Raw genomic sequence first — 27,783 nt, 5'->3', positions numbered from 1 at the left:
AGACTATATACAAAAACAGAAGGGGGAAGAAAAGGACCCCCAGATGAGGCTCAATAAAGTTCTTTTTACTTTAAATTATCTCTGCCTGATGGGGGATAGGGAGGAACCACCAATTATAATTCACCATCAGAGTCTAAAATTTAATCAACAAACTCTTATCCCAAATTTAAAAGTAATCTACCGGGATCCTGCCACGGGCCAATGGCTGGGCCCTGTACCTGTAATCTTTAGTGGAAGGGGATATATGTGTGTTTCTACAGGTAATGGACCGGTCTGGGTGCCCAGCAGATCCGTGAAGCCTGTGTTATCGTCAGGACAAAGAGAATCAGAGGACCCATAACCGCAGAACTTAGCTCATGTGATGAGCTTCCCAAAAACGGTGATAAAAGATAAGTTGTTTAGAGTGCCTACGGTGTGTACCGTGGGTATTGTGTCAGTGCTACCGTAGTGCTACCGTTGTGATAAAAAGTGGTGGGCCCGGTGCACGCGCGCACAAAGGTGGTGTGAAACCTGCTATCTGAAAGAAATAGCGCTGTATAGAATATTAATAACCACTGGACACGAAGTAGTTAATACGCCTGCTTTCACTGAGAGTAGCCATAAGTGGATTAGCTCAGTCCACGAAAATGCCAAATTGATTATTGTTTGTGGGATTGAACGTAAAAAGAGAAACCTAGTACCGGAGTTGTGGGACGTGCCTGCAGAACGATGGGAAACAACGAAGATCCAATGTCAAAGACGATTCGCCTGGAAGGGAAAACGGTGAGCCGGGCAGATGTGATCGTAATTGGGCTAATCTTAATAATTCCAGGGTCGGCAACTATACATCGCATTGACCCTAGAGAAAATATGTGGGTAACCTGGGCAAATAAAACAGGGCAGCCCACGTTTTGCCTTTCCCTTGCCTCAGCAACTGAGCCGTTTAGGACCTGTTTGTTAGGTATGCCTGGATATAAGGAGGGTGACTTTGCCGGGTTCAGTAATGGCAGCTGTACTAATGTGACTGCAACTAGCAACTGTAGTGCTGAATTGATAAAAGGGTTAAATCACTCGCTACCCTGGGATCCCCAGGAATTGGAACTGTTGGGGTCGATGCGAGTTGGAAATACATCTGGAAATTGGACTCAGACATGTTTTATATTTGGGGGACCCCTACAGACGGGTATCCAGGTCTATCAGGCAAGAAATTGGACAGGGTGGACTAATCAACCGCACCTCCCTCCCAATCAAGCACTGCTTTTTCTGTAAAGGAATTCACTAAAAGCTGCTCTCAGTCAGCAAACACCTTCCACGCCTGAAGAATGCTCATCTGCTCAGCAATATTAAGAATTTGCTGTGAAAGAGGATTAAAGAAGCAACTACCTCTAATATGAATAACGGGAGTCTTCAAGACTGAAAACTGATCACTGAAATGACTTCATGGCTGAAAACAGCGCCTGAAAACGGATCTCAGCTTACAGCAGAGACTAGGAATACTTTCACTGATGAAAGATCAAACACATGTGGTGTTAACATACCCCTTTGTGCTAGAGAGCAATGACATGCACACCATTCAGGTACCGATTGAACTCACAGAATTGCATTAAAGGTACATGGTTGTCAATGAATGACTGGCAGGCAAAAACCTGATGTAAGAGCAAATCAGGAAAATCTTACCAGGGAATCCCTGAGAAAGATAAAGATTGGGTTTTTTTTTTAGGAAGGTTATGTAAATATATTGAGCGATTACTCCCCGTTGAGCTATTACTCCCTGTACAATTGGCTTAAGGCAATTACAATCCAACATGAAACCTAATCTGCATGTAGACTCAATTCAATAATCCAAAATCGTGTTCAACAACATTTGTTAGCGCATACAGTCCCACTGAAAATCCTTGAGAAATGACTGTACAACTTACATTGTACATTTGTGTCATACAGATATGTGGAGGAGTGGCTGATACAGCAGGGGCACGATCTAGTGCCCCTGAGCAACCCATGTTTTGAGCAGTAGTAGGGCTGTGCTGATGAAGACTGCTGACAACCTTGACCGCCCTTCACTGGGCAGAAGAAGGAACCTCGCCAGCAGATAAACAACAAAAGCGGAACAACAACCGGGATGCGGAAGAAGCAAGGGTCGGCGTGGCCAGCCTGCAGCGTCCCCTGAGAAGAGGGTTGTGAGCGCGTGAACGGTTGTAGTTAAACAATTATAGGTTGTTATGAAGCACGTGTCCATGGTAGATAACTATATAAACCCTGTTGTAAGTATGAATAAAGGAGAATGATCATACCCATATTGGGATCTGTCGTTACTCCGGATTCGCAACTCCCGCTCCGCCGTCAACACCGATCCAAGTAAACTCTGACAGTTACACCCCATACTCCTACTGTGAACATGTCCAGGAGAGGAGGAGCTGACTGTTTCCATGCAAATTTGATGTGGTGGCCTTACCTGGGCATATAAACTCTACGTGTGTTTACTGATGTGCAAGTTGGTGCATCTGTAAAAGCAGAAACAAGCTGGTGCTGCTGCGGGGTGTACGCGTGGAGGAGAGGGCTTCAAAAGTCTTCTGTAGAATGATTCAAGTTAAACAATACATACAGAAAACAGCACCTCCATCCTCAGTTCTGAGGTTATAGGCCATCCCTTTTTCCAGCAAGGCCAGCATAGCTAAACTTCAATTTTTTTAATTTTCTTTTTAGACGAACTTTGTGTAATGTTTTCTTATCACTCTGGGAACCCTGGCTTATCTTTTAAGAGCAGAGGATCCTAAGTATGGGCAATTGTGAAGTGATTTGGACTTTTGGTGATGTATTTTGACTTTTTCCTTTTTGTTTCTTTCATTTAAAATCTCTCTGGTAGAAAACATCTTTGTTAAGTGGCATATTCTAGACCTTTCTATTCAAGATGTTGGGTTTCAGTGTTTATGGATGGTGAACCTACAGCCAGAAGAAACCTAAGGTTACATTGATAGATGATTACTGCTATCGTGCCTAAATGAACAAAATGTACCATCAGTTGCACGGTTTCTCCTTTATACGGTTCATCTAACTTAAATATACAGTATATGCAGTTGTATACTTCATCTTTTTTTGTGGTTTTCTGTAACTGCTATTTCAATGTCAATTTAAAGCAAATCCTATGATGCAATATAGTCGCTTCCCAAAACTGAAGGACCTATTGCACACCCTTGCAATTACCTGCAGAAAGTCTACGTTGAAGCCTGTCTTATTGTCCCTCTGCCAACCCGCAGTGAAGAGGCTGCTGGATGGCTTTCTGGCTTACTGTCTGTCTCTGCAGCTGTCTAGGTTCCAATTTTATATGAATTACTGTTTCTAATGTTATATGAATAAATAATGCTCTTCACCCACAACTGTAACATAAGCTGTAAGTCATGATATGTTAGAAAGATATCAGACCTTTATGACCAGTAGAAGTTCTTTCTTCTCTACTGGAGAGGAGATAAATGTTTTGAAAAAGGTAGTTTGATCTGTATTGTTTGGAATGCAAAAATTTCCATTCCCCTCCATAGCTGCGTGCCTCTCCGAGATCCTTTCAGTGTCTAGAGGCTCTCCCACCCTTCTGATGTTCTGTATCATTCCTCTCTAACAAGCTTGATGTTTCCTTACTCTTGCAGAAGAAAATGCAGAAATTACCCTGGATGTGTCATTAGCGTATCGCGATGACGTGTTTGATGATTGGGAAGAAATAGCACATGCAATAGAGATCAGGAAGCTGAAATGCACCTTTGGCTCACCAAAAGTAAGGTGTTTCGATGATGCTGGAGGTGGGGAGGTGTGGGAGTGTGGTGGGAGTTGTCCTCTTCCTTTCCTTCTTTGTGCTTCCTAGAAGTTCCGAGTTGTTCAATCATAACTTTCAAACGTGTCAGCTTTTTCTTGGCTCAAAAATCTTTGAAAACCTGATGAGCTCCACATGCAAGTGGTTCTGTTTGGTGACAGAAGAGAAGGGGAGGAAGTCAAAGGTAGACTTAAAACGGTAAGGAAGAAAAGGTGTGAGGTCAACACACAGATCCAGGTGCAAGGAGAATTGTCCCCTGCAGTTGTGATCAGGCTAGAACTTGAATGCTTTGAGATCTGTATACCCCTAAACCATCCTAGAGAACTTGGACCTTTCCATCTTGTGCTTCTGTGATGGCCAAAACCTTGTTTTTCAGGAGTGGCGAGGAAATAGCCCACCAGGGACACTTGCAGCACTCAAAGAACCTGGAGAGGTGGGGCAAGAGTTCTTAAAATAACTTCTTAATGCCTCAAGCTACAAAGCTTAGGAGCAGAGAGCACAGCTAGCAGTTGAGAACAGAGCATCTTGTTTAAATAAAGATGTTTCTTTTTGTGCTGCAGACCATAATTCCTGTGCTTAAATTAATCTGGTGTTTCTCTACCATGCCACGTTTTTCAGTTCTGTGTCTTGTTCTCCCATTTCACGGTCCCTTTCAGCAACCCTCTTATGTCTCCAGTAACACCCGTACTCTTCCATACAGCCACATATACGCAGTAAATACATATGAGGTGCGGAGGAGAGTATTGCTAGTAAAACAGGACTTAAGAAACTCCACATCAAGACACGTGTAAGAGGGTTGTGTATTTTGGTTTTGCTCAAGTTGTGCTTGCTGAGGGAGGAAGCTTGTATCCCAAAGTAGCCTTTCATCTTGAAAGTCTCCCTTAACTTTAAATGTATTTAAGAGCCTGAGACGTGAACCTGCTTGAGGTCAAACATTATTGACTCAATAACCCAAAACAATCAAAAACTTCAGGAAAAGTGTCCCAAAACTGCTGAAGTTCTCCAGACTTGCACAGACACTCCCCAGGCAAAGGTTAGAATTAGCAGACAGGCTCTTGGTGCTAGCAATGGTCCTGGCTATGTTCAGCATTAGGGCTTTTGCAGACCCTCACCGTGGAGGGCGTGCTGGTCTGTCCGAGGCTGACTGCTGTCTTGCTGCTCTGTGCCCTTTTGCTAGACCCTGGAATCTGAAGGCCGTCACTATGACTGTGACTTCCTTCCCTTCATGGAGATCGGCAGCGTGGCTCACAAGTACTATCTCATCAACATCCGTCTCCCCGTGAATGAGAGGAAGGGCATTAACGTGGGCATTGGGGAAATCAAGGATATCCGTTTTGTGGTAAGTGTCCATCTTGCTTCTGTCTGCGCTCACCGCCTCCCAGGAGAGCGGCTGTGCCCTGCAATGCTGCAGTCAGCAAGGGCATCTCCCCTGGGGCTGCTGCAGCTCATTTCTTGATCTCCTCTTTGATCCACAGCAAACATCCTACTCTTCATCACGGGTAGCTCCTGCCTGCAAATGTGCCTTTCTTCCTTCCTGAGGGATGCCTTCTTTGACTGCTCTCTTCTGAGGAGCCCTCCCCAAGCCTTGAGCAGTGCCACCCTCCTGCACTGCCCGGTGACCACCTCCAGAGCTGGGCTCTTCCCATGGCTCCAAGAGCTCCCCTCTGTCCTCTCCTCCCTGCTGCAGTCTGTCTCAGACGCAGAGTCCTCCACCTGATTAAGCCCTGCCTCTCGCAGATAGGAGTGGAGGAGGAACAGAACACCAGGGTTCAGGGGGGACCTGGTCTGTCTTGCAGTTGGCCATCACCACGCAGATGTTTGGGATGGCTGTCAGCTATCCCTGCTCTTGCCCTCCCTTGAACCTTGGTGGCTATGGGTGCTTTTCCCAGCTGGAAAACCTCCCACCACCGTCCCTCTCAGCAGAAGCAGCAAGCCAACCAGCTGTGGTGGCTGCAGATGGTGGTGGGAGGGCATGTGTCTGGAGAAATGCATTAATTTGGCTGATGCATTTCCCACCAGTGGTGACCTCGTTTCATGAGTATCTTGTTACTTGTCTGAGAGCAATTCTGCCAGTTTACTCCACGCTGTGTCAGAGTGCCCCTCTCTCGACTGCTCTCTACCTCGCAACGGAAGCTGCATGTGTTGGTATTTGTTTTAAGAACTTTTGAAGGTTCCTTAGATGGCCTGGGCGCTAAGTAGGCACCTGCTCCCTTTCCTGTGTTGGGCAAACCGCATCTTTCAAAGAGTAGTTGCATCTACATATGCTTACGTATACTGCCATGTACGTGCCTCTCCTGTCAGCTCCTGTAAGGAGAAGCACAGAGTAATGATGTTAAACCCTGTACAGCTCTTGCATTCCACCTTGGTTTTCCTTAGGGCATCCATCAAAACGGAGGCTTTACAAAAGTGTGGTTTGCCATGAAGACCTTCCTCACCCCCAGCATTTTAATTATCATGGTCTGGTACTGGAGACGGATCACGCTGATGACACGCGCTCCTGTCCTGCTGGAGAAGTGAGTAGGGGCTCACATGCTGGGTAAGGTGACCCTCAAGCAAGAGGACCCTGACAGAGGTGGTCACTGCTCCCAGGCAGAGCCCATGTTTGGGGAGGCAGGGATAGTCTCTTCTCTGTCCCCTCCCTCCACCCAGGCACACTGGGAGCAGGAAACATCCATAGCTTCTCTTTTCTTTCCCGTTAAACCCATAGAGAATGAGTAGCTGCATTTGCCTGCAGCTGCTCGGAGAGGCCTAGCCCCAGAGGGTTTGCTGGCAGGAGGTGATGCCCCACTGCCACTGCCCAAACAGCGCCAGATTTCCTTCTGTTGCTCTTCATGCACAGCTTTGGCTTCTGGGCTCTGTGTCCTTGCCTTGCAAACTGGAAAGAGATGGTGTTTCTGCCTCTCCAGGGTCATCTTTGCTCTGGGAATTTCCATGACATTCATTAACATCCCCGTGGAGTGGTTTTCCATCGGATTTGACTGGACTTGGATGTTGCTCTTTGGAGACATTCGACAAGGCATTTTCTATGCCATGCTCCTGTCATTTTGGATCATCTTCTGTGGGGAGCACATGATGGTGGGTACGACACAGAAGGGAAGGTAGTTTCCAGCCCCACTTGCAGTAATACCTGGCAACTCCCTTGTACTTACTGAGTGTTGGAAACAATGCTGTGGGGACTTGCTCCAGGCGAGAGGACTTCAGGCTAACTTGCTTTTCCTTTTTCTCCTCCTCCTCCCCACCTCTTGACCCTCCGATTAGGACCAGAACGAGCGGAATCGTCTCTCAGGGTACTGGAAGCAGGTTGGACCCATAGCTGTTGGCTCCTTCTGCCTTTTCATCTTTGACATGTGCGAGAGGTAGGTGCAGCGCTGCTCCTAAGGCGAGCCTTCCCCATGCACCTCCTGCAGCAGGGACCAGCGGTTTAACCCCCGTGGCTGGATGCACAGCTCCATCTCATGAAGTGAGGAGAGGCTCCTATGAGTGCACTGAAGCATGCTGGTGTTTCCCAGCAGCGTATCTTGTCCCATAGGGCCGTAAAGAAACGCCTCCCACCTTGTCTCCTCCTTGCCTGCACAGGAAAGCAGTGTGGCTGGCTCTTTCCAGGCTGCAGAGCAGGTGTGGGGCTCTCTGAACTTGTTGGCTTCTGTGGCAGCTTCGTGTTTTCTCTCCTCTTTGCAGGGGAGTGCAGCTGAAGAACCCCTTCTATAGCATCTGGACCACCGAAGTTGGCACAGAGCTAGCTGTATCCTTCCACCCAGCTCGGGGCAGGCTAGGTCTGTGTTGGTAGGAGAGAGAGGTGTTCCCCTCCTGCCCGATACCTGCAAGTTGTGGGGAAACCCTCCTCCTTTTGGCAGGCTGGGGCTTGTGAGGTGGGGCTCAGGTGCTGCGGGAGATGCCGGTGTCATTTGGAAGAGGCAGTCCTGGCAGGTTTGGTGCTGGGTACCGCCAGGGACTGGTGCTGTGCTTGGGGAAGTCACTGGAGAACTGAACTTCTCAAGATGTCTGAGATTTGGGGGGAAGCACCGGGGGATTTAGGTCCCAGGTGTCATCACAGTAACCCCAGAGCCAGTGCTGCTCCAGCAGTGCCTGCTCTGCTTTCTCCCCCAGCCCCAGCTACAATGGCATCTGCTCCAAGGCCCTCCGTTTGCTGCCATCACTCGGGCACGCATTGCTGAGGCACTTCTATGAATTGCTCTTTCAGGCTGCCAGGTCCCGCTGGGAAGGGCTTGCTTTCACTGCCATTAATTTTGATTACTGGGCTGAGATAAGCTAATGCAATTAGTCCCCCTTCTGCAGCATCCAGCCCTCTTGTAGGAGCCTCTCTGAAGATCGTGCTGGTTGGCGACGGTTTCCCAAATCTCCTCTGCAGATTTCAAATGGGCAGGAGTTTCGGCGGGTTATCCCTCCTCACCGCCATGCCGAGCGCTGGGGGACATCAGAGCCCGTGCTCCCCACTGAGCCAGGGGGCTCACCCAGCGCTGCCACGCTCGCGAGCAGGCTGCTGTCCTGAGTGATTGCTGCCTGCTAGAAGTTTAATTATGATCTTTGGGATGATATTAAAATAAGTGAATTGCCTGAATAATGTTTTCTATTACTTCTGTTTAGCTCATACCATTTTCACTTAACTTGCACTGCCCAGATGGCCTTTATTATAGTTGCGGGAATCTGCTTGTGTCTCTATTTTCTCTTCCTGTGTTTTATGGTCTTCCAAGTGTTCAGAAACATCAGTGGAAAGCAGTCAAGCCTCCCAGCCATGAGCAAGGCTCGCCGCCTTCATTACGAGGTAACGTCCCTCCTTGTTGCACAGATTCTTTCTTTTTAAAATGCATTTTTGACCTTGAAGTCTATACTGAGACCTTCTCTATCCATATAGTCCTGAATTAGAAGATCTGATCTGTATTGGCTTTCTTGTGTTGCTCAAATCCCCTAAAATGCCTTTTTGTTTGACTGTTGTGAAGTTTCTTCTTTATTTGGGTCTTTAGGCCCAATGAAGTGTTTTAAGCTGTCAGGAGGGTATGTAAGCTAGGTCTCCCAGCTTACTGAACAGTGTTGGAGGATAGAAGAAAATTGGCCAAACTATCATTTAAATTACTATGGAGTGTAAGGCCATCAGCTCCCTGCACCTCCATTTCTCCTTCTGTAATATTAATGATTGTGTTTAATGGAAAGCGTTGCTAAGACCACCCTGTTTTTCCATGGCGTGAATTCAGATTTTTGGGGTTATCTTTTCTTCACCAAGTTGCAGGAGGGAAACTGTCCCACTAGGATCAAAATGCGACATGTTCAGCTCATTATCCCCAGTTTTAGCCCATGATTTTGTATGTTGTTTCTGTCCTAGCTGTCTTTATCCGCTGCAAAATGCGAGGAGCTCACTTTAAGTTCTTAAGCTGAGAGCGCCTGTTGTTTCCATGGGTGTGTAAATGTTTATCACCAATGTTGTTCTGTTAAATGGTGGTCACTTCTGATTTAAACAGGCCAGTTATCACCCATCAGGAATGCACATTAAAAAATAGAAAACCGGACTTGTGAGAATTTGAACAAGATATTGAGCATTTTTTCCATCTTTCCCTTTAGCAAGAGGCACAGGACTTCAGTTCGTATTGTAGAGCTGCTGCAGCTGTGCTCTACATACAAACATCTAGCAAGCATGAATCTGCTCTGGAAGAGTTAAATTAATAGTCATTTGTTGTCGCAGTGTGGCATAGTCATTACGCAGACACTGACATTTCCACCAAAATTCCAGAAACAGGTTAAAAAAAACACAGAGAAACAAAACCAAAAGAATTTGTAAGTAAAAATGTAAAACTAGTGAAAGCAATTATGGTATGCAGTCAGGTTCCCAACCAAGTGATCTTGAGCCATAGTTTGTCTTATAATCTACATTCTTCCGTAATAGCCAGCGTAGTTTTGACAAGTGTTGAGAATCACTGCAGTTTCCAGACAGACAGACTGTGGAGGTGAGGATTAGTCTGGTGCCAGTACCTGTGCTGTAGCTTGCTAAGCCGTGCAAGCTCTCCACAGATGTTTGTTTAAGAAAAGCTATGAGCTATCAGGCTGGCTGGTGGATGAAACCCACGGCTTACACTGACATGCCTCCTCTTCCACAGTAACTCTCGGTAAATCAGTCACAAAAGCAAATGTAATGGAAAGCCAGAGCTGTCCAGACATGCACACCCCACTCGGAGCATCCGGGAGGAACATAGACGTGTGGGGAGCGGAGAATATGGGCTGTCGTGAACACGGCGCAGAGGAGTGGGCGGAGGTTGTTTTGCTTTGGGGTTTTGTGGGTTGGACCCTTTTTTTTCTTTGCCCTTTTTTTTTTTTTTTAACGTGTGTCTTGTATATGCTAAAAACAAAAATGGGTTTTGTGGATTCTGTTAATGTGACCAGTGACATTTCTCTCTAAACAGGGGCTGATTTTTAGGTTCAAGTTCCTGATGCTTATTACCCTGGCTTGTGCAGCGATGACAGTCATCTTCTTCATTGTGAGCCAGGTGAGTGACGAAACTCAGCTCTGTCTGAGAACATCAGCCTCCGATTCCCTAGCCGCTAACGACGTCAGCTCACTTGCTGTTCAGACAAGGCACCTCTATTATAAGCAGATTTGATAATAAGTTGCTTTTTAAGAAGTTGTTTTCATTTCTTTGAAGCACTGCCATAAAATTGCTTAGGCTGAAGCCTTCACACAGGCCTTTGGCTCACGGTAAGGTTTGGGGCTGTGCTGTTTGAAATATCAGCCAACACGTTCTAGTCATTTCTGAGAACTCAGCAAGAGGAAAAATGTTCTGTTCACATTGAAAGAATCCAGTGGCTTTGTATGCCTACAGAGAAATAACAGAATTCAATCTTCCCTGGGTTGACTTTGCAACCCTGCTGTTTCCAACAGTATCTATACCTATTTATTCTGGGCTACGATGCAGTCTCTCTGTACAAATGAGCTTATATTGCTACTTAAATGTGCTTTGATGGTTTACTCCAAGTGACTTTTAAGATTGCACCTGTTTCAAAGATGTCATTTCTGGTTGTTCCTAAGCATAGCCAGCTTGTAGCTCCACGAGAGCCGTGGGTATAGCCTCGCAAGTCCAGTATTACAGAATTATGGGTGCAGGAGCAGTTTCTCCCTCACTGCACCACTTATGCTTTTGGATATGTGGTGCGTCCCAATGCAAAATACAGCAGCAGATGATTTTGCTCATAGAAATCTGTTAGACTGAAGCAATGGTTTGAGAAATGTCAGTTGGCAATTTGATTCTTCATTGAGTGCTGATGACCATAACCATCACTGTGTATGGGCATAGTGCAAACAATCTTGTCCAGCTGGTCTTTTCAAGCTAGTTTAGCTTTCGTCTTTCCCCCTTATGTCTTTTCTTTAATGGAAAGCCAACATTTCAGCATGAACAGTCTGCATATCTTCAAGTAATATTAATATTGATGATTCAAGTAATATTAATATTGATATTTTCGTAAATCTTGACAAATCCCTGCATGTCTAAGGCTGATGCTGTCAGCCTAGGCCCCTCTCGTAAGACAGAAACAGCAAGAAGGCACATTAGCTCTTCGCATTATTCATGCTGGTTTTCCTTCTATAAAAGGTCTATTTATAGAAGTCTAATGTTTTCAGATGTAGCTAGTTGTCTCCTAGGTACTGCCCTTCATGTGGCAATCTTTGCTGAACACATCGGTTACAGCAGGGATGTATTGCAGGATGTGAGAAATTGTCACATTTAAGAATGGTAAATCAAAGTTAAAGAATTCCTGGTGCAATCATTTTGTAAGGATCATTTTTTTCCTGCAGATTAAGGCTAAAGAGGAGAATCCTAGCCTGACTTCTGCATCACTGAATCTGTTATACCCCATTTACTCGATCCTGTTGAATTGACACTGTTCTTGTTGATTTACTCTATCTTAGTGCTTTAGGGGGTCGCTTCTGTATTTTTACAGAATTTGGTCTTAACTGACCGGCCCGTGCGTGTCTGCTTTCTCCTGGGCAGGTGACCGAAGGCCACTGGAAGTGGGGGGACATAACGATACAAGTGAACAGCGCCTTCTTCACCGGCATCTATGGGATGTGGAACCTCTACGTCTTTGCCCTGATGTTCCTGTATGCGCCGTCGCACAAGAATTACGGTGAAGACCAGTCGAACGGTAAATGCATCTAAGTGATCTGAAGGCTGCCATGGGAAGAAAGCGATATAAACTGGGTGATACCCTTTGTGCATTTTTTTTTTTTTTGGCCAAAGTACACGTTCAGCACATTGAAATGTTATGCAAATGATGGTTTGGTTTTCCTAGCAGACATTTTAATTAATGACTAGGTTAGACAGGTTTGAGTATTTAGCAAAGGCTGTCTAAAACCTTCTAGATGGTTTTTGTACTTTTTAGCATTGCCCAGTTGTAATTGTGTAGCTCAAATGGAGGGATGAGGAATGGAGAAAATAAAAATCTGGGCAAGTGGAGAATGGCAATGCTGTTGGTTTCCTTTATCAGCAGTCTTCAGTAGCACAGAAATCGTCCTTTACTGATATGCTTGTATTTAAATAACTGTAAACAAAAGCATTTATAGAAATGTTGCATAGTCCATAGCTCAGATAGCTCCTGAGAGCCTGGAGGGAATAAAATGAATCTTTTGCTTTCTAATTGTCAAATATTTATTGTGAGACCAGGCTAACAAAATAACTTTCTCAGGTGACCTGGGAGTAAACAGTGGGGAAGAGCTTCAGCTCACCACCACCATCACCCACGTGGATGGGCCGACGGAGGTTTATAAGCTGGCTCGCAAGGAGGCTCAGGAGTAATGCTGAGATGGCCTCAGCTGGGACCCAGGCCAGGGTGGAGAGCAGAGGACAACACAACGCCCTCTGGGAGGAGATCTCTCTGACCTAACTTGCTTCTCGAGCACCCCGTATCTAGTGTGTTTTCACAGAGCAATGACACCGAGTGGAACATTTGTAAACTCTTTAATATGGTGTAGTTATTTCTGGGGGGAGGGATATGTATATTGTGTTACACTCAAGCACGTAAAAACCTGCTAGAAAAGCCTTAAGGTTGCAAAGTCACACATTCAAAAGTTAGGAAGGGGCAGAGCTGACATTGGGCAGTTTTTATTTGGCTACTGTGTGCCTGTGCATAAAGGTGGTGCAGGGAGCTCAGTCAGTGAGCACGTGTTCAGTACTTCAAGTTTTCTTGTGTGCAAGTTTAAACAATGTGTTGGTTGGGGGCGGGAGGAACTAAAGCCTCATTTTAAAAACATTTAATTCCATGATCTGTAATTGTATTGAACCTTGTTTGAGGTCTTTAGTACAGCCCTGCAACTCTGCAGCAAACCTCTGTCACTTGATTGAAACACAGCTGGGGAAGGGAGTAGACTGAGTGTAATACATAAGATTTTAGTAGAAGCAGCAACATGCTTTCTCAGTAGGTTTTACAGCTGTTTGTTAAATATAGGGGAATGTAAAAACTGGATGCCTGAGCTGAGTTGCAGGAGAAAGGAGTGCTCCTGTCCCGAGTTCCCAGAGGTACTGGTCCTGCAGCCAGCTCCTGCCTATTCTCAGCCCCTCTGTCTTCCCTTGCTTTTGTTGTCCTCCTCCATCTTACTTTTTTGTTACGTCTCCTTCATTTTTATGCTGCTTATGTGCCATGGAGAGAAGAGAAAGGCCACAGGAGGGACGGTGCATTCTCAGTTCCCGTGCTTGTGAGCTGGGCAGAGGACGCCGGGCAATCCCACTCCTCCTTGCACTGCTGGGGTGGAGCATGCTTGGCAGAGCTGGATTCTTCCAGGAATTATCAGACTTGAAAAAAATCCTCTTGTCACACACTAATGTGGATATTTGCTTTTCAGAGCAAAAGCAGACGATGAGGTCGCTCACCCCCATGCTGTGCCTGGGTGGATCTGGCTGTGAGACTGTTGGCAGTGCGAGGGGACTGGGAACTGATCTGGGGTGGAGGCTTAAACTGGACCGTGCTGGGGACCAGTTAAGAGAAGTGTTAATGGCGTGTGCGGGAAGAAGCATGGCCAGAAGGGTCTCTGCTGCTCAGGGCACACAGTCCAGGGCCTGGAGGATCCAGAGGGCCCCGTTAGCTGGCACTAAATGTCTGTCTAGCTAACACAGTAAATGTCTGTGTTAACTGCTAGTAACATGTAACTCAACCTCCCAGTTTTGTCCCTAAAAGATAAGAATCTGCTAATGCTGTCTGTTGCTGAAGGGTCAGAGATGAGGGAGAGAAGGGAAGTTTCCAAAGCCGCTGACAGGCAGTCATTGCGGGTACCGGTAGAAGCACTGTCCTGGAAAAAGGGACACGTTGTCCTTGGATTCTTAAAACTTCTGAAATTACATATCAATTGTTAGAGTATTAAGGCTGCAAAATGAAAGTATAATTGGGAAATACCAGAAGTGAGATCACCTATGAAACCTTAATCCATCTCTAGCCAATGTATGCATTATGACATGCAATTAAAGCCCATCGCATGCTGGCTTTACTGTCACATTCAGGTTTGTACGTGAGTTTGGGGCTCTGGGCAGGAGTTGAGGCTATGCACCTAGGGCTCTGGTTTGCACCAGGAGGTGCTGGTTCCTCATGATTCCCACCCCAGCAAACAGCTCGTACTCAGTGATGCCCGTCCCTGGCTGCCCTGTACACTCCTGTGCACCCACCCTGCTGTTTGCATGGGGCTGCAGCTCCAGAAGGGCAGCTCAGTTCAGCTCTAACCATCCCTGTCACCATTTCAAGCATGTTAGTAACCAAATACAGTACCAACTTTCCTTGCCTTTTGCTTTCCCTTCCCCATGTTTCTTGAGACAAGTCAGTACTTCAGCTGGGGTGAGGCATTCAAATAATTCGTCCTTATTTTCCCAATCGACCAAGGAATGGGGCCAGAAGGCTAGCGACTGCCCCTCGGCTGCATGCAGGGCTGGCTGGGCACCCCATCTCCTCACCAGCCTTTTCCCAGAAGGGATTTCTCACTGGGGCTGCTGACTGTGCCAAATGAATCGCACCAGGAGATGCTGGGCTGTTATGATCCCAGTAAGAACGGCACTCTGTAAAGTAGCATTTAAAATACCATTTATTAGAGCTCAACACTATGAAGAAAGAGAGGGTAGTGTAGATAATCTTGCATCCTTTTTGTTGCTGGAACCCCAAGTTCCCAACGGGTCTCTAATCAGGGTGCAGCACACCGGGCAGACCCCATCTGCAGAAGGGCTGCTCCGTTTTTGTTAATTGGAGCTACTATAGGATTTTCTTAAAAGAAAGCAATTCTGTTCATTGTTCTGTTTGCCCTCACCAGGATCCCCAGCTCCCCTGCCCCTGGGCAGTGTCTCAGCCGGGATGCAGGGTCAGAGCCGAAGAACGCTGAATGCATTGCTCTGGGTGAAGTCCCTTGTGTGCTGCTATGTCTGAGCACGTGAAATCACTGTAGCATAGAAAGTGCTGAACACTACTTCAGGAGGTGTGATTTTGGATACTTGAACTGGAACACTAATAATTTTTTATAAGTTTGGGGACTTTTTTGTAAACTGGGATGACAATGTCCCTGTACTGAAAGGAAATGTGGTTTAAAAGAAAAAAAAATAAAAAAGAAAAAGAAGGGGGCACACTTACTGTATGTGGAATAAGTGCTGGGACTGCACCTTCAACATGGATGGCAAAATGTAACTTGTAAGCAATTTACATAAGGAAAATAAGTGCTAATAAGTCCAAGCAATGTTCCTACTTGCAGTAGTTGTTCAATTACAAAGTGAATTAAATTAACGCACATCACCGTAACTCTGGCATGTTCCTGGCTGAGTGCTCGACTTTGCAACTTTAACATCCTTTTTTACGTTGGGTTCTTACGTGATATTTATGTTGTTCCGATAGATGTGTCCATGGTTTCTTTTACAGCTTAGTATAGCGTTGCATTTTGTAAAGGCTCCTTACAACTGGGGAATTGCAGCTTTAAAACCAAATTTTGTGTCAAACACTAACAATTTGTTTACGGGGCGGGTGTATGTATGTGTGCGTGCGTGTGTGTGTGTGTGTGGTTTTTTATTTCTTAATTCCTAAGCCCTACTCATACGTCTCAAAAATAGTCCCTGGGTCTTATTAAAATATATCCTTTTTTGTTTAGGTTGAGTTCAGTTTTTACAGAATGCTTTAAGCAACCTGGAAAACGTGTAGTTTTGTTAGTTTAAATAAAAAACACAATATTGTGGATTTGTCATCGGCCTGGTTCACTGACTGAGAAATCATAGCTCTTCTGCTGTGATCTTGTTTGCTTTTATTTGATCTTCTACTTCAGGCAGTTGCAAGTCGCACAACTTGTTGCTGGGGAAAACGGTTGACTCACTTGGACAATTTTCTCCAGCATCTCTCTCCAAATACTTTGTGGTGCAGAAACATGGTACGTCAATGCTAATGGCTTTTTGACCTTTAAAACCTTTGATTTAGGACTAATTGTTAGCAGAGCCATTTCTGCCTTGTCTCTGGAGCATTGGTTGCAGCTACTGCCGCAGAGGTTACAGCTCCCCTTGCCCACAGGACCGGGGTGTTGAGCCCCCCCGTTCCCACCTGCCCCAGGCAGCTGAAGTCTGCTCCCATGGCAGGGCCCAACCGTTGGGTTTTCCTTCGGGCTCTGTCCCCTGGACCTGCCTGTCCCTGCTTGCCAGCCCCAGAGTTGTCACAGCTTTGCTGTGAACTTTGCGTGTTGGCTATTACCCCACTTGTGATATCAGTTTGGGTGGCAGCCTCCATCTGCTGCCGTATTCGAAGGCGCTGCCACCCGCTGCTCGGAGCCTGCCTCTCCCCTACGTTGTCTTTCTGTCTATTATCCAGGAAAACAAAAGGTTTCCCAGGACTTGCACTTAAGCAGTAATGGAAAATTTGATGACAACAGATGAAGTTCAATATCAACAGCTTGAAGTCCCATTGCAATAGGGGCTGCCTTGATAAAATGGTACATGAGAGGGGAACTGGGGTGCTGAGTTTTCGGCAGAGCCCATGGCTCCATTTCTGCTGCAGCCTGTGTTGGCTACAGCCTCTCTGCCATGGCAAGGAACTAGGGCTGCTCAAAGACAAACTAGAGGTAGTACAGCACTTTCAGGATCTAATGAATTTCAAAAGAGCAAATTCATGAATTTTAAATAACTGTAAAACCACTGCCACCCTCCCACGCGGCTTCTCTTCCCAGGTTTCCTATTTAGGCTCTTTGCTGGCTGGGGCGCAGCCCTGCCCTGGCAGGCCTTTGCTGCCCTCTGCTGCCAGCTGAACAGGACTTTCACCCAGATTAAAAAAAATTAAATCCTTCACCTCCTAAAAATGTGAGAAATTTGCTTATGTGTAGAAGTTCCTATTACCTGCAAAGTGCTGCTCAGGGTCAGAGCTGTCCCAGGAACTTCGTGCTTCTGTACCGCCAGGCAGGGACACAGTGAGAACTGGAGAAGAATGGGAAAATCTACCTGAGAGTTTCTTAAGAGGCCATCTGGTGTTGCTATGAGCAGCCAAAGTTAGTAGGAGAAGGGAAATGGGTTACAGTAGACCTTTGTGGGTGAGCTGGGGACCACAGTTCTTGAGGTCAGCAAATGGACTTCGGTTGGAACAGTTCGACTGTTTTTCTTATTAGACCACTTTCTGCGTTTTCTTAGGAGAAGTCTGGGACCAGAGTCTCTCTCTGCTCTAAAACTGGTTTGTGACTGAAGGAGCTGCAGCAGACTCCAACGCAGCCTTGTCTGCCGTTCCTTTGCTCCCAGCCATGCCCGTGCGAGGTGAGGTGTGAGCGTGCAGCGCTGGCTGATCTGCCTTCAGACAGAAACTTCAGCGTGGGGTGATGGCAATGCCCGGAGCTCCCTTTGCTCCCTCCCTCCTGGGGGACCCATCGACAGCAAAGGAGCCACGAGAAGTCTGTGCTGTGATACTTGCAACGATGTTCTGGGAGGCACTGGGGGAACTGGGCATGTGACCCCAATGCTCATCCCTCTGAAAGGGTACGTTAGATCTAGGGGAAGGCTCAGGGAAGGGTGACAAAAACAACTACAGGTTATATGGCTGTGTCTCACCGCATGCCTGCTGGCCACAAGCTCCAGCAGCAAGGCTTGTGGGACAGATCTGGCCTGTGTTTTCCAACTTAAAAATGGAAGAAGCAACTTGTGACTGGCGGGGTTTGAGTGTCCCAGCAGTGGCCTGACATTGTCCCCGGGCCTGATGGTGCTGATGAGCACTGGCTGGGGAGAGGGAGGTGCTGGTATTTTCTCCTTGTCCCTTTTAAACCTGCTGCCAGCAGTCCCCAGACGATTAGTATGTTGTAGGACACTGAAACACGTCCCCTCTCCCACCACAAATCCTGTAGCCCAAGGCTATTGTATGGGATTTCATGATGATGAAAATAAAGCATTGGCTGTATTGCCGGGGAAAGAATTGCAGGAGACTGAACTGTAGGAGATGAGATGTACAGAGCTGGGGACTGCTGCTCACGTCCGCTCCGGTTCTTGTAAATGACTGTCACTCCTGCTCTCAAAGATGAGACATAGTTGGTGTATTTTTATTGGGGTAAAATAAGCAATAAGCAGCAACAGATTTATTTTTGGAAGGATTTTGCTCTGTGGTTGGCACACAGATATGTGTCATGGGTCTGCTTTCCTACTTAGCTGACATTACACTGTACAAGAGCTGATGGCTCTTTGAGATTTTCCCCTGTCACAGACTATTATAGGAAATCAATACACGCTTCAGGCTTTAGATCTAGAGTTTTAAATAAAGCACAAGATCTTATCATGGCTATAATTGTTGGCACCTTCTGCCTCTCCATCTCTGACATGTGTAAGAGGTAAGTCTGAAGCTGGTGCTGCACAGGGCGAGCCTTCCCCAAGCAGGGGCAGAGGCTCAGCTGCCTCCGGCTGCCAGTGCTGCTCCAGCAGTGCCTGCTCTGCTTCCCGCCCAGCCCCAGCTGTGATGGCATCTGCTTCAGGGCCCTCCGTTTGCTGCTATTACTTGGATAGGTGTTGCCGAGGCATTTCCATGAATTGCTCTTTCAGGTCCCGCTGGAAGGGCTTGCTTTCACTGCCATTAATTTTGATTACTGGGCTGAGATAAGCTAATGCAATTAGTCCCCCATCTGTGGCATCCAGCCCTCTTGCAGGAGCCTCTCTGAAGATCGTGCTGGTTGGCGACGGCTTCCCAAATCTCCTCTGCAGATTTCAATCGGGCAAGCATTTTGGTGTGTTATCCCTCCTCGCTGCCATGCCGAGCGCTGGGGGACATCAGAGCCCGTGCTCCCCACTCACTCGTGGGCAGGCTGCAGGTCAGGTGTTTGTTTCTGACTCAGCTGAGCTGAGGTGTGATGGCTTCATGCAGTGAATTCCTTGCTGAAACTGTTTAAATATTGTCCTATCCTTTGGCTGTTTCATTATTTCAAGTCAAGGAAAGTTTATATCCATTATAATAGCAGGCATTTGTGTTTTCTTCTATTTTTTTCCCTCCTTGTTTTGTTGTGCTTAAAGCCCTCCAGAGTTTCCAGAGGAAGGGCACTCTTCCAGGTACAGACGAGGCTCACTCATGAGATGGATGTTATGTCTCAAAAACAGATAAGCCACTCTGGAACATTTTCTAATAAATATCTTACAGGCTAAACTGCACTCCTAAGTGTTGGCATTACTGTTAAGAGACATCCTTTCTGATAAGCAGTATGCACCAGTGACACACATCCTCTGGTTTAATAATAATTTATGTAATTCCAGAGGAAAATCCTTTTTCTGCCTTCAGCTGCTGTCTCGTACCTCTCCATAGGAATCAATGACATTCAAAGCAATATTAAGAAGATGGCTGCTCTGGCTGTGAATATCAAGCTCCGTCTCCCACAAGAAAAGGAAAGCCTTGGTGGGGTCCAGAGGAAAAGCAGTGGAAATGGAGCACAGTGAGGACAAAGCAGGATGGGTGCTGATCCCTGACCCTTGGGGTGCTGTGCTTGCTGCTGTACCCCAGGTCACTTGGACATCCCCCAGCAAGACCCTGAGGGCCTTCGGGAGCTGTTAGTGCTGTCCCGTGCCTCAGTGGTACCCAAAAGCTGGATATTTTAACTTCAGGAGGTCAGAACTGGAGTTCACAGAACTTCCTCTGTAGCCTTATAGGAAGTAAAATACATCGGTTTCTAATTGGGAATTGCCCGAAGCACGTGTTTTCTGGCCCGGTTTCAGCCTGGCTGCTGCTCGCTGTTGCGGTCTGGGTAAGGACAGGTTGTGTGGGAATCCACATGTGAGCTGAGGGCTGTCAAACCTTAAATGAAACCTGTTTCTGGGGTGCCCCATCCATGCTCAGGTACAAGCACCCCTCACTCATCCTCCCTGCCAGGAGCAAGTGTGGGGGAGGCAGCGGCGGGGGCTGTATGTGTGGGCCTAAAGCAAGGCTCTCCCTCCATCCCGAAAACATCGACCTGCATGATTTCAGCCATGTAGCTCCTGGACAAAGTTAAGAGCAGACCCTGCAGACTCCCTCCTCTCTAAAGGAAACCAATGAAGTTTGGTGGGGTGTCCCCCATGCTTGCTAAGCAATGGGAAAGGGGGATTTACCACCCTAAACATGGACAGAAAAGCAGTGAGGAGCTTGGTAGCCCGGGAAAGTACATTCTTGTGCAATCCCTGCAAGTCCCAAGGGAGTCCTGACACAACAGAAACAATCTCTGGCAAAATCACTACAGAAGAGGGATCTGACCATCTTCACCCGTCCCTTCTGCGGTTCCCCACCACTGTCCTGCACCAGCTTGCAGCTCCAGGCGTTCCCCGGGCAGTTTTCCAGAGCAGCAGCAGGAGCAGGCAAAGCAGCACAGGGTGCCCCTCCCCCTGCTTCCTCTGTGCTCTGCCTTCCCGGGGGGCTCTCACGAACAGCTGATTTCCATTTAAAACTTCCATTTAAAATTTCTCTGGTTGTTGTCAGCTCCAGCCAAAGCAAATCCTGACTGACAGCGAGGCATTGAGCCAGCATCTCGTGGCCATGTCCCTCCTGGATCGGTCTGTCCCACCCAAGACAGAGGTATTGCACAGGACATGTCTCTCTCCTGTCCATCCTTTCTCCAAGGAGGTTGGAGACCTTCCCACTCTTTTGCCTCTGCTAAGTCGACTCACAGCTTCTTTCCTACTGTACTCCCTCAAGAAGAGTCAGAAATCCTTCCCCGAACACAGGAGCCCATTGGCTTTTCATATCACCTTACTTATCAAACAAATCCCTCTTGGAAAGAGCTGCCTTCTAGCTCATGCTGGCCTGGGCTTGGTTCTGCGCCCAGCTAGGTGGCACGTAGCTGAGCCCTGCTCAGCTGCCTAACATGGGTAAAACACAGCTGGCAGGCTGGGCTCCGCGGTTGAGAGAGACCTGCCAAAAAGGGCAAGATCCCCGGCACAACCACCTAATTGGGTTCAGATGGACAGTGGCTGAGGAATGGTAATCCACCCAAAACCTTGGAAAGCTTGGAAAATGTCTGAAAATGGGATATCTGCCTTTGAGCAAACGTGGCTAGCTGAGATAGCGAATAATCTACTAATTACTAGTTAGCATTTCACTGTGGCTAATAAATACCTCATAAACACCAGAAATTATGTTTTATAAATCATCTCTGGAAATCTCCATTAATGATAGGATTCAGGCAAAGTGAATGACTTGTAGGTTATTAGGCTGAGCAAGTCATCCTGCCTGGAGAGACAAGAACCGTAAAAGCAGCCACATGAGGGACAGGAATTGTTTTCCAGCAAAGGGAAGGTGAGAGGTGATTAAATCCTCCCCTGAGCCACTTGCAGCAGACAGACAGAGGTATGTGGGACTCTGTGCCTGCTACAGACAGCCGCTTGTGGGTTTGCCAGCACTCAAAACCACAGCAAAGGTGGGTGAGAAAGGGAAACTCTTTCAAGTGAACACAAGCATCGCCTGGATTAAAAAGGGCTTTTGTGACAACTTTTGTCATGGTCTAGCCATGTTTTCATCTGGGATGCTGCTTGCAGGCACTCGTGCCGTAGCCCAAAGGACTCGGAAGTGAGGCCTTTGCACAGGGAAAGTCTCTATTCTTGGAGAGAAATCTTTTCATTTCCCCAAATAAATCCCTGCAGAAGATTAAATGCACAGGACACTTTCACCACCAAAGGCATGCAGTATAGCACCCTGTGGATTTAGGAATCCCCAAGGACATAGTCCTGGAAAGCTGGATAAGCTGCAATGCCCCGACTTCACAGGCTCGTGCAGGTTTGGGCACAGGCACTAGGTCTGGGTCTTGCTTAAATGCTTTTAATGGAAAACTACATGCAAAGAGTGGCAAAGAGACGTTCAAGCCATTGGCTGCCCAAGAGAAAGAGCGCCTTCAGCTTGCCAAAGCACGGTGGATCCTGCACTGGGGATAGGAACGTGAGGGAGGGATTCAGGAACCAGCACTATGGCTGCTCCAAAAATCAGATGGCAAATGATCAGCTCGGGAGTCAGCAGTCCCCAGCAAGTACCTCAGGAACAGCTTTTGTGTTGCAGCAGGTGGAAACATGGACTTTAAACAGAGAATATTTGAGAGGAGGTGAGAGTCGGGAGAGAAATGGGCACGGGTCAGCTGATGGTGCCAGATACCTTGAAGTGGGATGTTTTAGGATTACATCTGGATTTTAAAACGAAGATGTTTTGGGATTGCAGAGGCCTTAACAAAGCAAAGAGAAAAGGCGTGCTGAATGAAAGCTTGTAGAAAATTGCTGCTGACATAACCAGGCAGATCTCCATGAGTTCCTACGCAGTGATATCTGCATGGGAGCATGCTGCTGCCAGCACACCTGGGCCTCTGGGCATGCATGTTGTGCATCACTGAGCAGGACCACACCTGTCCTCTGAACTTCTTCTGGGCACCTTGCCACCGCAGCAATGCCCCTCCTGACGTTTCGCCACATGAGGCATTTGGTTTCGCTCATAGTCTGACACACGCAGTCTTATGTAGTTAATCAGCAGGCAACCCCTTGTATTTACACCTATGGAGCTGAGCACAGGTTTATTGAGATGACTAATTAACCACAGGAGAAAATCTCCTGAGTAGCATCAGCTCTCCACAGGGTTGTGATTCAGCAGCTGTGATTACAGCATTAATAATTCTCTAATGTAATAGAAGTACAGTTTATTAGAACTAATTTCCTTCCCTTTGTATTAAGCATGAAGCAATGTTGATCAGTGTACTGTTAAAGAGATCTGTTTTATTCTCCTATTTTTGTTTTCTTCATCATCATTATTATTACAATATCATTATTATTTCAGACAGGAATTTTCAAAGTAGCTCAGTGCAACTGGGTGCCTTACTGGCTTTAGAGGCTTTTTTTTGAAGGTCTCAGTTATAGTTCCCCTTACTTTTGGATAGCTTTTGATCCAAGTTCTACCCTGGGTGTTTCTAAGTACCTTGCAAAAGTTGGGTGTTCCGCTTATATGTTGTGCAGCTGAGCTGAGAATCAGCCCTAATTTTTATCAGCAGTTGACTTTGAGAAAGCTTGCTTCTGCGTCTAAAACAGCTGGCCCAGTAGTTAAGCATCTGCTTTCATTTTCCTCTAGTAAATAATGCAGTGAATGATGACAGGACTTGACAGGGCCTCATGTTAAGATTGAAGCTCCTTGAGAAAATCCTCTGGGCCTTTTGTGTTGGACAAAAAAATCCAGAGCAGTATGAAATAGGTCCAAAGACCCTTTTTTTTTCAGTCTGGGATAGGAGGCAGGCATTACAAGGCTGCTCATTAAGGATAGAAGCAGATTCAAAATAGATGGGAGAATACCATGGAGTCGGTGAGGCGGCAAGTATTGGAGAAATAAGAAACGATAACCTGGAAAACCACAGATGGTTTTGGAAGAATAAGCTTGGGGAAGGACTGAGAAATGTTTCCTCTACAAGCGCTCACTAACACTTTAGGTGCTGCTGTACCTCCCAAAGTGAGATCTGGCTACAGACAGAAATTGCTTAAGTGCTTAACTAAGAGACAGAAACACAAATAGGATTGATATTGCTGCAGTAGCCTTCCGCACAGCAGATGCAGGCTTGGTAACAGATGCTACAATACTGGGGGTGGCCCAGCCAGCAATTTTTCTATCAAAGTATCCATGTGCAGTGGGAAAGAAATGGGGCCACCAGAAGTCAGGATGTGACCAGGTTGTATATAATCCAGATATGACCCCAAGCATAAATGGTTCATGAAATGCATTAATTTTTAGTAGGCTAAAAATGTACAGCGGGAACACAAGAGATGTGACAGCAGGAAGATGTGGAAGCACAATGAGGGCAAACAGGCAGGAAAGTTTCTCAACGCCATCAGGACCCTTCCACTGTTTTTTTCTTCCTCAAAGCAAGGAGAGACTACCCGGAAAGGGAAGCATTGCCTCTTCAGCTGTCAGAAATTCACCTGCTAATACATGAGCAGCAGTCTCAGAGCCTGACACAAGGACATGCCTGTGCTGACGGATTCTGGACTTAAAGATACTACCCTGATGGTGATGTGGGATAGCACAGCCCTGCTGTGGGTGGCTAATTAGTGGCAGTACCAACGTGTCTCTGTCTTACCTGCAGATGCTCCGTTGTTACTCCTTAGTTTCTCAGCAGCACCTGAGCCGTGGGGGGATTGCAGCTGCTGCTGCACTGACGGGGAAGGGTGTCACAGCGCTAACCACCTCCTCACGCAAAGCCAGTTTGGTTCCTGGCACAGATCTGCTCTTCCCGAGTCGCTGCTCAGAACAAAGATGGGCACGTGTCCAATAAGGCAGGTGCTGGTGTGGGCAAAAACTTCTTCCAGCATCAGGAAGAATGAAAATCATTCACAGGCCTTGAGAAAAGGGCGAGCTTTTGTTGCACAGGCAGCCACGCTCACACCAACACGTTTCTCTGCAAGACGCAGTGGTGAGTGCCCTGCCTGGCTTCCCTCAGACACGGGAGCCTGCCTTTCCTCTGCAGCACAGCCTCTTTAGCATCCCTTCAGATGGGGAATAGGTACCAAAATGAAACCTACCCATAGTTTCTGAATGGTGTGATCCCTTTTTGTTTCTGCCCAGCATTTGGCTGATGTGAAGGGACCCCTGGCGCCAGCTGAGCAGCTGCAGAAATGGTTTCAAGCAGGGAACTGGACCATTTTCTCCCTTAAAGATCTGTTGCTTGATCCTGTCCTGCCCCCGACTGAACAACAACTGCTGCCTTAACACCCAATAATTCCCGTGCGGCGTGGTGCAAGGGCTGGTGCCGGTCGCTGCCCTGCAGGAAGGGGAGGTCTTAGCTCCAGGAAATACTCAAGTGCTTTGCAGTGTGCTGGCATCAAGACCCAAGCTCCTGCCAGCTGCCCTCCCTCATGCCAAGAGGTTGCAGAGTCTGCTGCTGGCTATCCACTCAGCCTGGTCCAAGGCTTTATTTTAAGGCCAGAGCCTCAACAAGCATAAACTGGCAAAAGTCTATTGCCTACAGTGAACACAGGAATAAACTACCACGGTGAAGCACGGTAGGGTTTCTGGGGAGAGGTGAAAAGGTGGGACGTTGCCTTAAAGAGGCTTTTGCGCAGCCAGTTGGCCCTGAGCAAAATCAGTTCATAAATCCCAGCAAAAGGGATTTTGCCTGGTCTGTTCCCAGTGGCTCGGCCAAAGCTGGGGCCAGCGGGTCAGGTGTGTTGGACACTTGCAGAAACTGGCTTTTGGGATAGGGGAAAACTAATTTTAGCAATGGAAATTGTGCTTTTGTCAACATTTTCTCCTTTTTGGGCACACTCCCTCTGTTCCAGGATTCATCTGAGACCACCTATAAGCGTATTGCTCTCCAGCTCCTGCACCATTGCAAGCGGGAGATTTATAGAGCTTTTAACTTGCCAGGCACCTGCAATTGCATTCCCAAGGTTGTCCACCGCGCCATGCACAGTATGCCCTACGGCTGCCTGCCTTCCGAAGGCAACCCTGGCACTGCAGAAGCTGCAGGGAAGCAGGGAGCCTCAGGGGGAGTCTGCTGGGGAGCAGCCAAGGGATCAAGCCTCGGAGTTCGAATAATGCTGCTCGCCTTTGGTCTGCACAGGGAACGGACAGCTGCTTGCCTATATCCCCACTGGGGGAAACAGGCTCCCACCACTGCCAGATTGTTCTTTGTAATTATTCTACAACCGGCGTCAGTATATAGGCTACGTGTGTCTTTCCTCTTTCAGTTACTGCATTAATTTCATGGTTCTCGAGTCACCAGCTACCTTAACCTCCTCCACTTGGCTCTTACGGCTGCTTACAGCTGCTCTGGATCCGTTAGTGTCAATGTGGCAGAGCACCGTCCCACCAGGGAGTGATCCTTCACTTCCCCAGCTCCAAGCTTTCCAGGAAGGGCTGTGACAAATGCCCCCAAAGAGATTTAACTCTTCGGCTTACAGACCTGAGCGTGCTGCAGCCAGAAGCTTGTGTACTCATCCCAGACAGCAAGCAGCAGCATCACCCTTCTGTGACAAGGATGTAATTATGGCTTTTGAAACCATGGGTTATTAAGCATCACGTGTTGGGATAAGCAATTATTTCTTAGAGAGTTTAGCCTGTGAAGGAGACAGTCACTGCCGATCTGCATGGGGAGCACAGGAGCAGGGGACCGCAGCGGGCAAGCTTGCTGTCTGAGATGTGCCACCAAAGGGCCATGCAGAAACGTTTGTCGTTGGGGTTGACGGAAGGCCAAGGCAAAGCAGGTGGTCTGCAGGAGAAGCTGAGGAGAACCACGTTCCTGTAGACTTTCCGAAGTATTTTATTTGCCCCTTTTAGAGCTGTTATTCCCCAAACCAGGCCCTGTGGCTCACAGAATCAGGGGAAACATCTATGGCACCATCTTTAACCACGTTTGCAGTTACAACTTCTGTGAGGGGGAAAGAACTTTGGACCGTCCCCTCCTGAGGTTGGCAGCACAGGGAGGTCCTCAGGCAGGTGTACCATCCCCTTTGGCTGTGGAGTTTGTCCTGCTGTAGTTTAACTGTAACAACAACAGTAAAAGAGTGCAGCTTTGCAAAAGGGTTTCTTAAACACCCCCGTCTTGGGCAGCACGAGAGTTACAGACAAGATAGCCAGACCCTGAAGACACCCCTTGGCCAAGGGTACCCCATTTTCAAGTCTCCATGTCAGAGCTGAGCTCTTAACAGGGATGTTTGTCCCCCTTGCTCTCTTCCTGAATGTCCCGGCAGCGAAGCGCCACAAATGCCCTTTGTCACATTTTAAAATTGACATATTCCTCGGTTCCCAGCCCTGGCTGCAGCTTCCCCAGGACCTGGCCTTGCCCGAGCGTGCTGGCCGGGGACCGTCCTCTCCCCCCAGGGAAGTTCAGTTCTGCGCTGACACTGCCCAATGGCTGCCCAGGGACCCGCGGCTTTTTGCAGACTTCTAGACGGGAAGCTCTGGTCCAAGCTCAAGGTCACGCTCAGAAAAAAACCCATTCTAGAGAAAAAAAGAGAAGAATTCTCATCCAGGCAACGCAACACCCCCCTCCCTGTCACAGTCAGACACAGGGATGGTTTTAATTGTCACGGTGGGAGGTGTTGCTGTCAGTACAAGCTAAGACTGGCTGTCCTCAGGAATCAGGGCTAAACAAATCAACCTGACAAATGTTGAACCTCTGCCTCAAGGCTGGTGCCCTCCAGCCCTCCTGCTCTCTGCAGCCGAGGGGTGGGGAGGAGAGCTGACCCCTGCCAGTGTGCCCAGCAAAGGCAGACGAGCACTGCAGTGCTCCTGTGGTGGTTTGCCGTCACCAGCTGGCCAGTTAAGATGTCCATGTTAACCCGCTAATGGGCCAGGCCTAGCCTCCCTGGGGTGCAGGTTGTAGTAGTCCCTCTCTGCGTGCAGGTGGGTGGCTGGGGGTGGTGGGAGGCTCTGGAGAAGCAGGTTTGGGGTCTGACTGGGGCTGGCTGCTCTGAACGCGGGGGTCGTCGGTGCTGAGCTCCCTCCATGGGGGTCAGCAGGCTTTCTGCGGCGTAAGAGATGGCGCGGGCTGTGCCTCAGCGGGACTCCACGGCCAGGAAGTCCCTGCGGGCGGGATGGCGGGGCCGGGGAGGGGGCTGCGCTCGGCC

The 27,783-nt window shown here is 47.7% G+C and overlaps 1 protein-coding gene across 1 annotated transcript in view; it reads left to right on the top strand.

The window, feature by feature from the left end:
* WLS (wntless Wnt ligand secretion mediator) overlaps nucleotides 1–15,977 on the top strand; it is a 46,210-nt gene extending 30,233 nt beyond the window's left edge. The window contains exons 3-12 of the mRNA XM_009320580.1: nucleotides 3,618–3,742; nucleotides 4,956–5,117; nucleotides 6,155–6,291; nucleotides 6,685–6,853; nucleotides 7,037–7,134; nucleotides 7,457–7,520; nucleotides 8,418–8,561; nucleotides 10,189–10,272; nucleotides 11,770–11,923; nucleotides 12,464–15,977. Coding sequence (XP_009318855.1) covers nucleotides 3,618–3,742; nucleotides 4,956–5,117; nucleotides 6,155–6,291; nucleotides 6,685–6,853; nucleotides 7,037–7,134; nucleotides 7,457–7,520; nucleotides 8,418–8,561; nucleotides 10,189–10,272; nucleotides 11,770–11,923; nucleotides 12,464–12,573 — 1,247 coding nt within the window. The 3' untranslated portion in view covers nucleotides 12,574–15,977. The remainder of the gene's footprint in view (nucleotides 1–3,617; nucleotides 3,743–4,955; nucleotides 5,118–6,154; nucleotides 6,292–6,684; nucleotides 6,854–7,036; nucleotides 7,135–7,456; nucleotides 7,521–8,417; nucleotides 8,562–10,188; nucleotides 10,273–11,769; nucleotides 11,924–12,463) is intronic.
* Nucleotides 15,978–27,783: the final 11,806 nt, after the last annotated feature.

Source organism: Pygoscelis adeliae, unplaced genomic scaffold (genome assembly GCF_000699105.1).
Source record: "Pygoscelis adeliae isolate BGI_AS28 unplaced genomic scaffold, ASM69910v1 Scaffold402, whole genome shotgun sequence".
In the NCBI taxonomy this organism is placed as follows: domain Eukaryota; kingdom Metazoa; phylum Chordata; class Aves; order Sphenisciformes; family Spheniscidae; genus Pygoscelis; species Pygoscelis adeliae.
The sequence above is the reverse complement of the archived record's forward strand: the minus strand, read 5'-3'. Positions and strand labels throughout refer to the sequence as shown.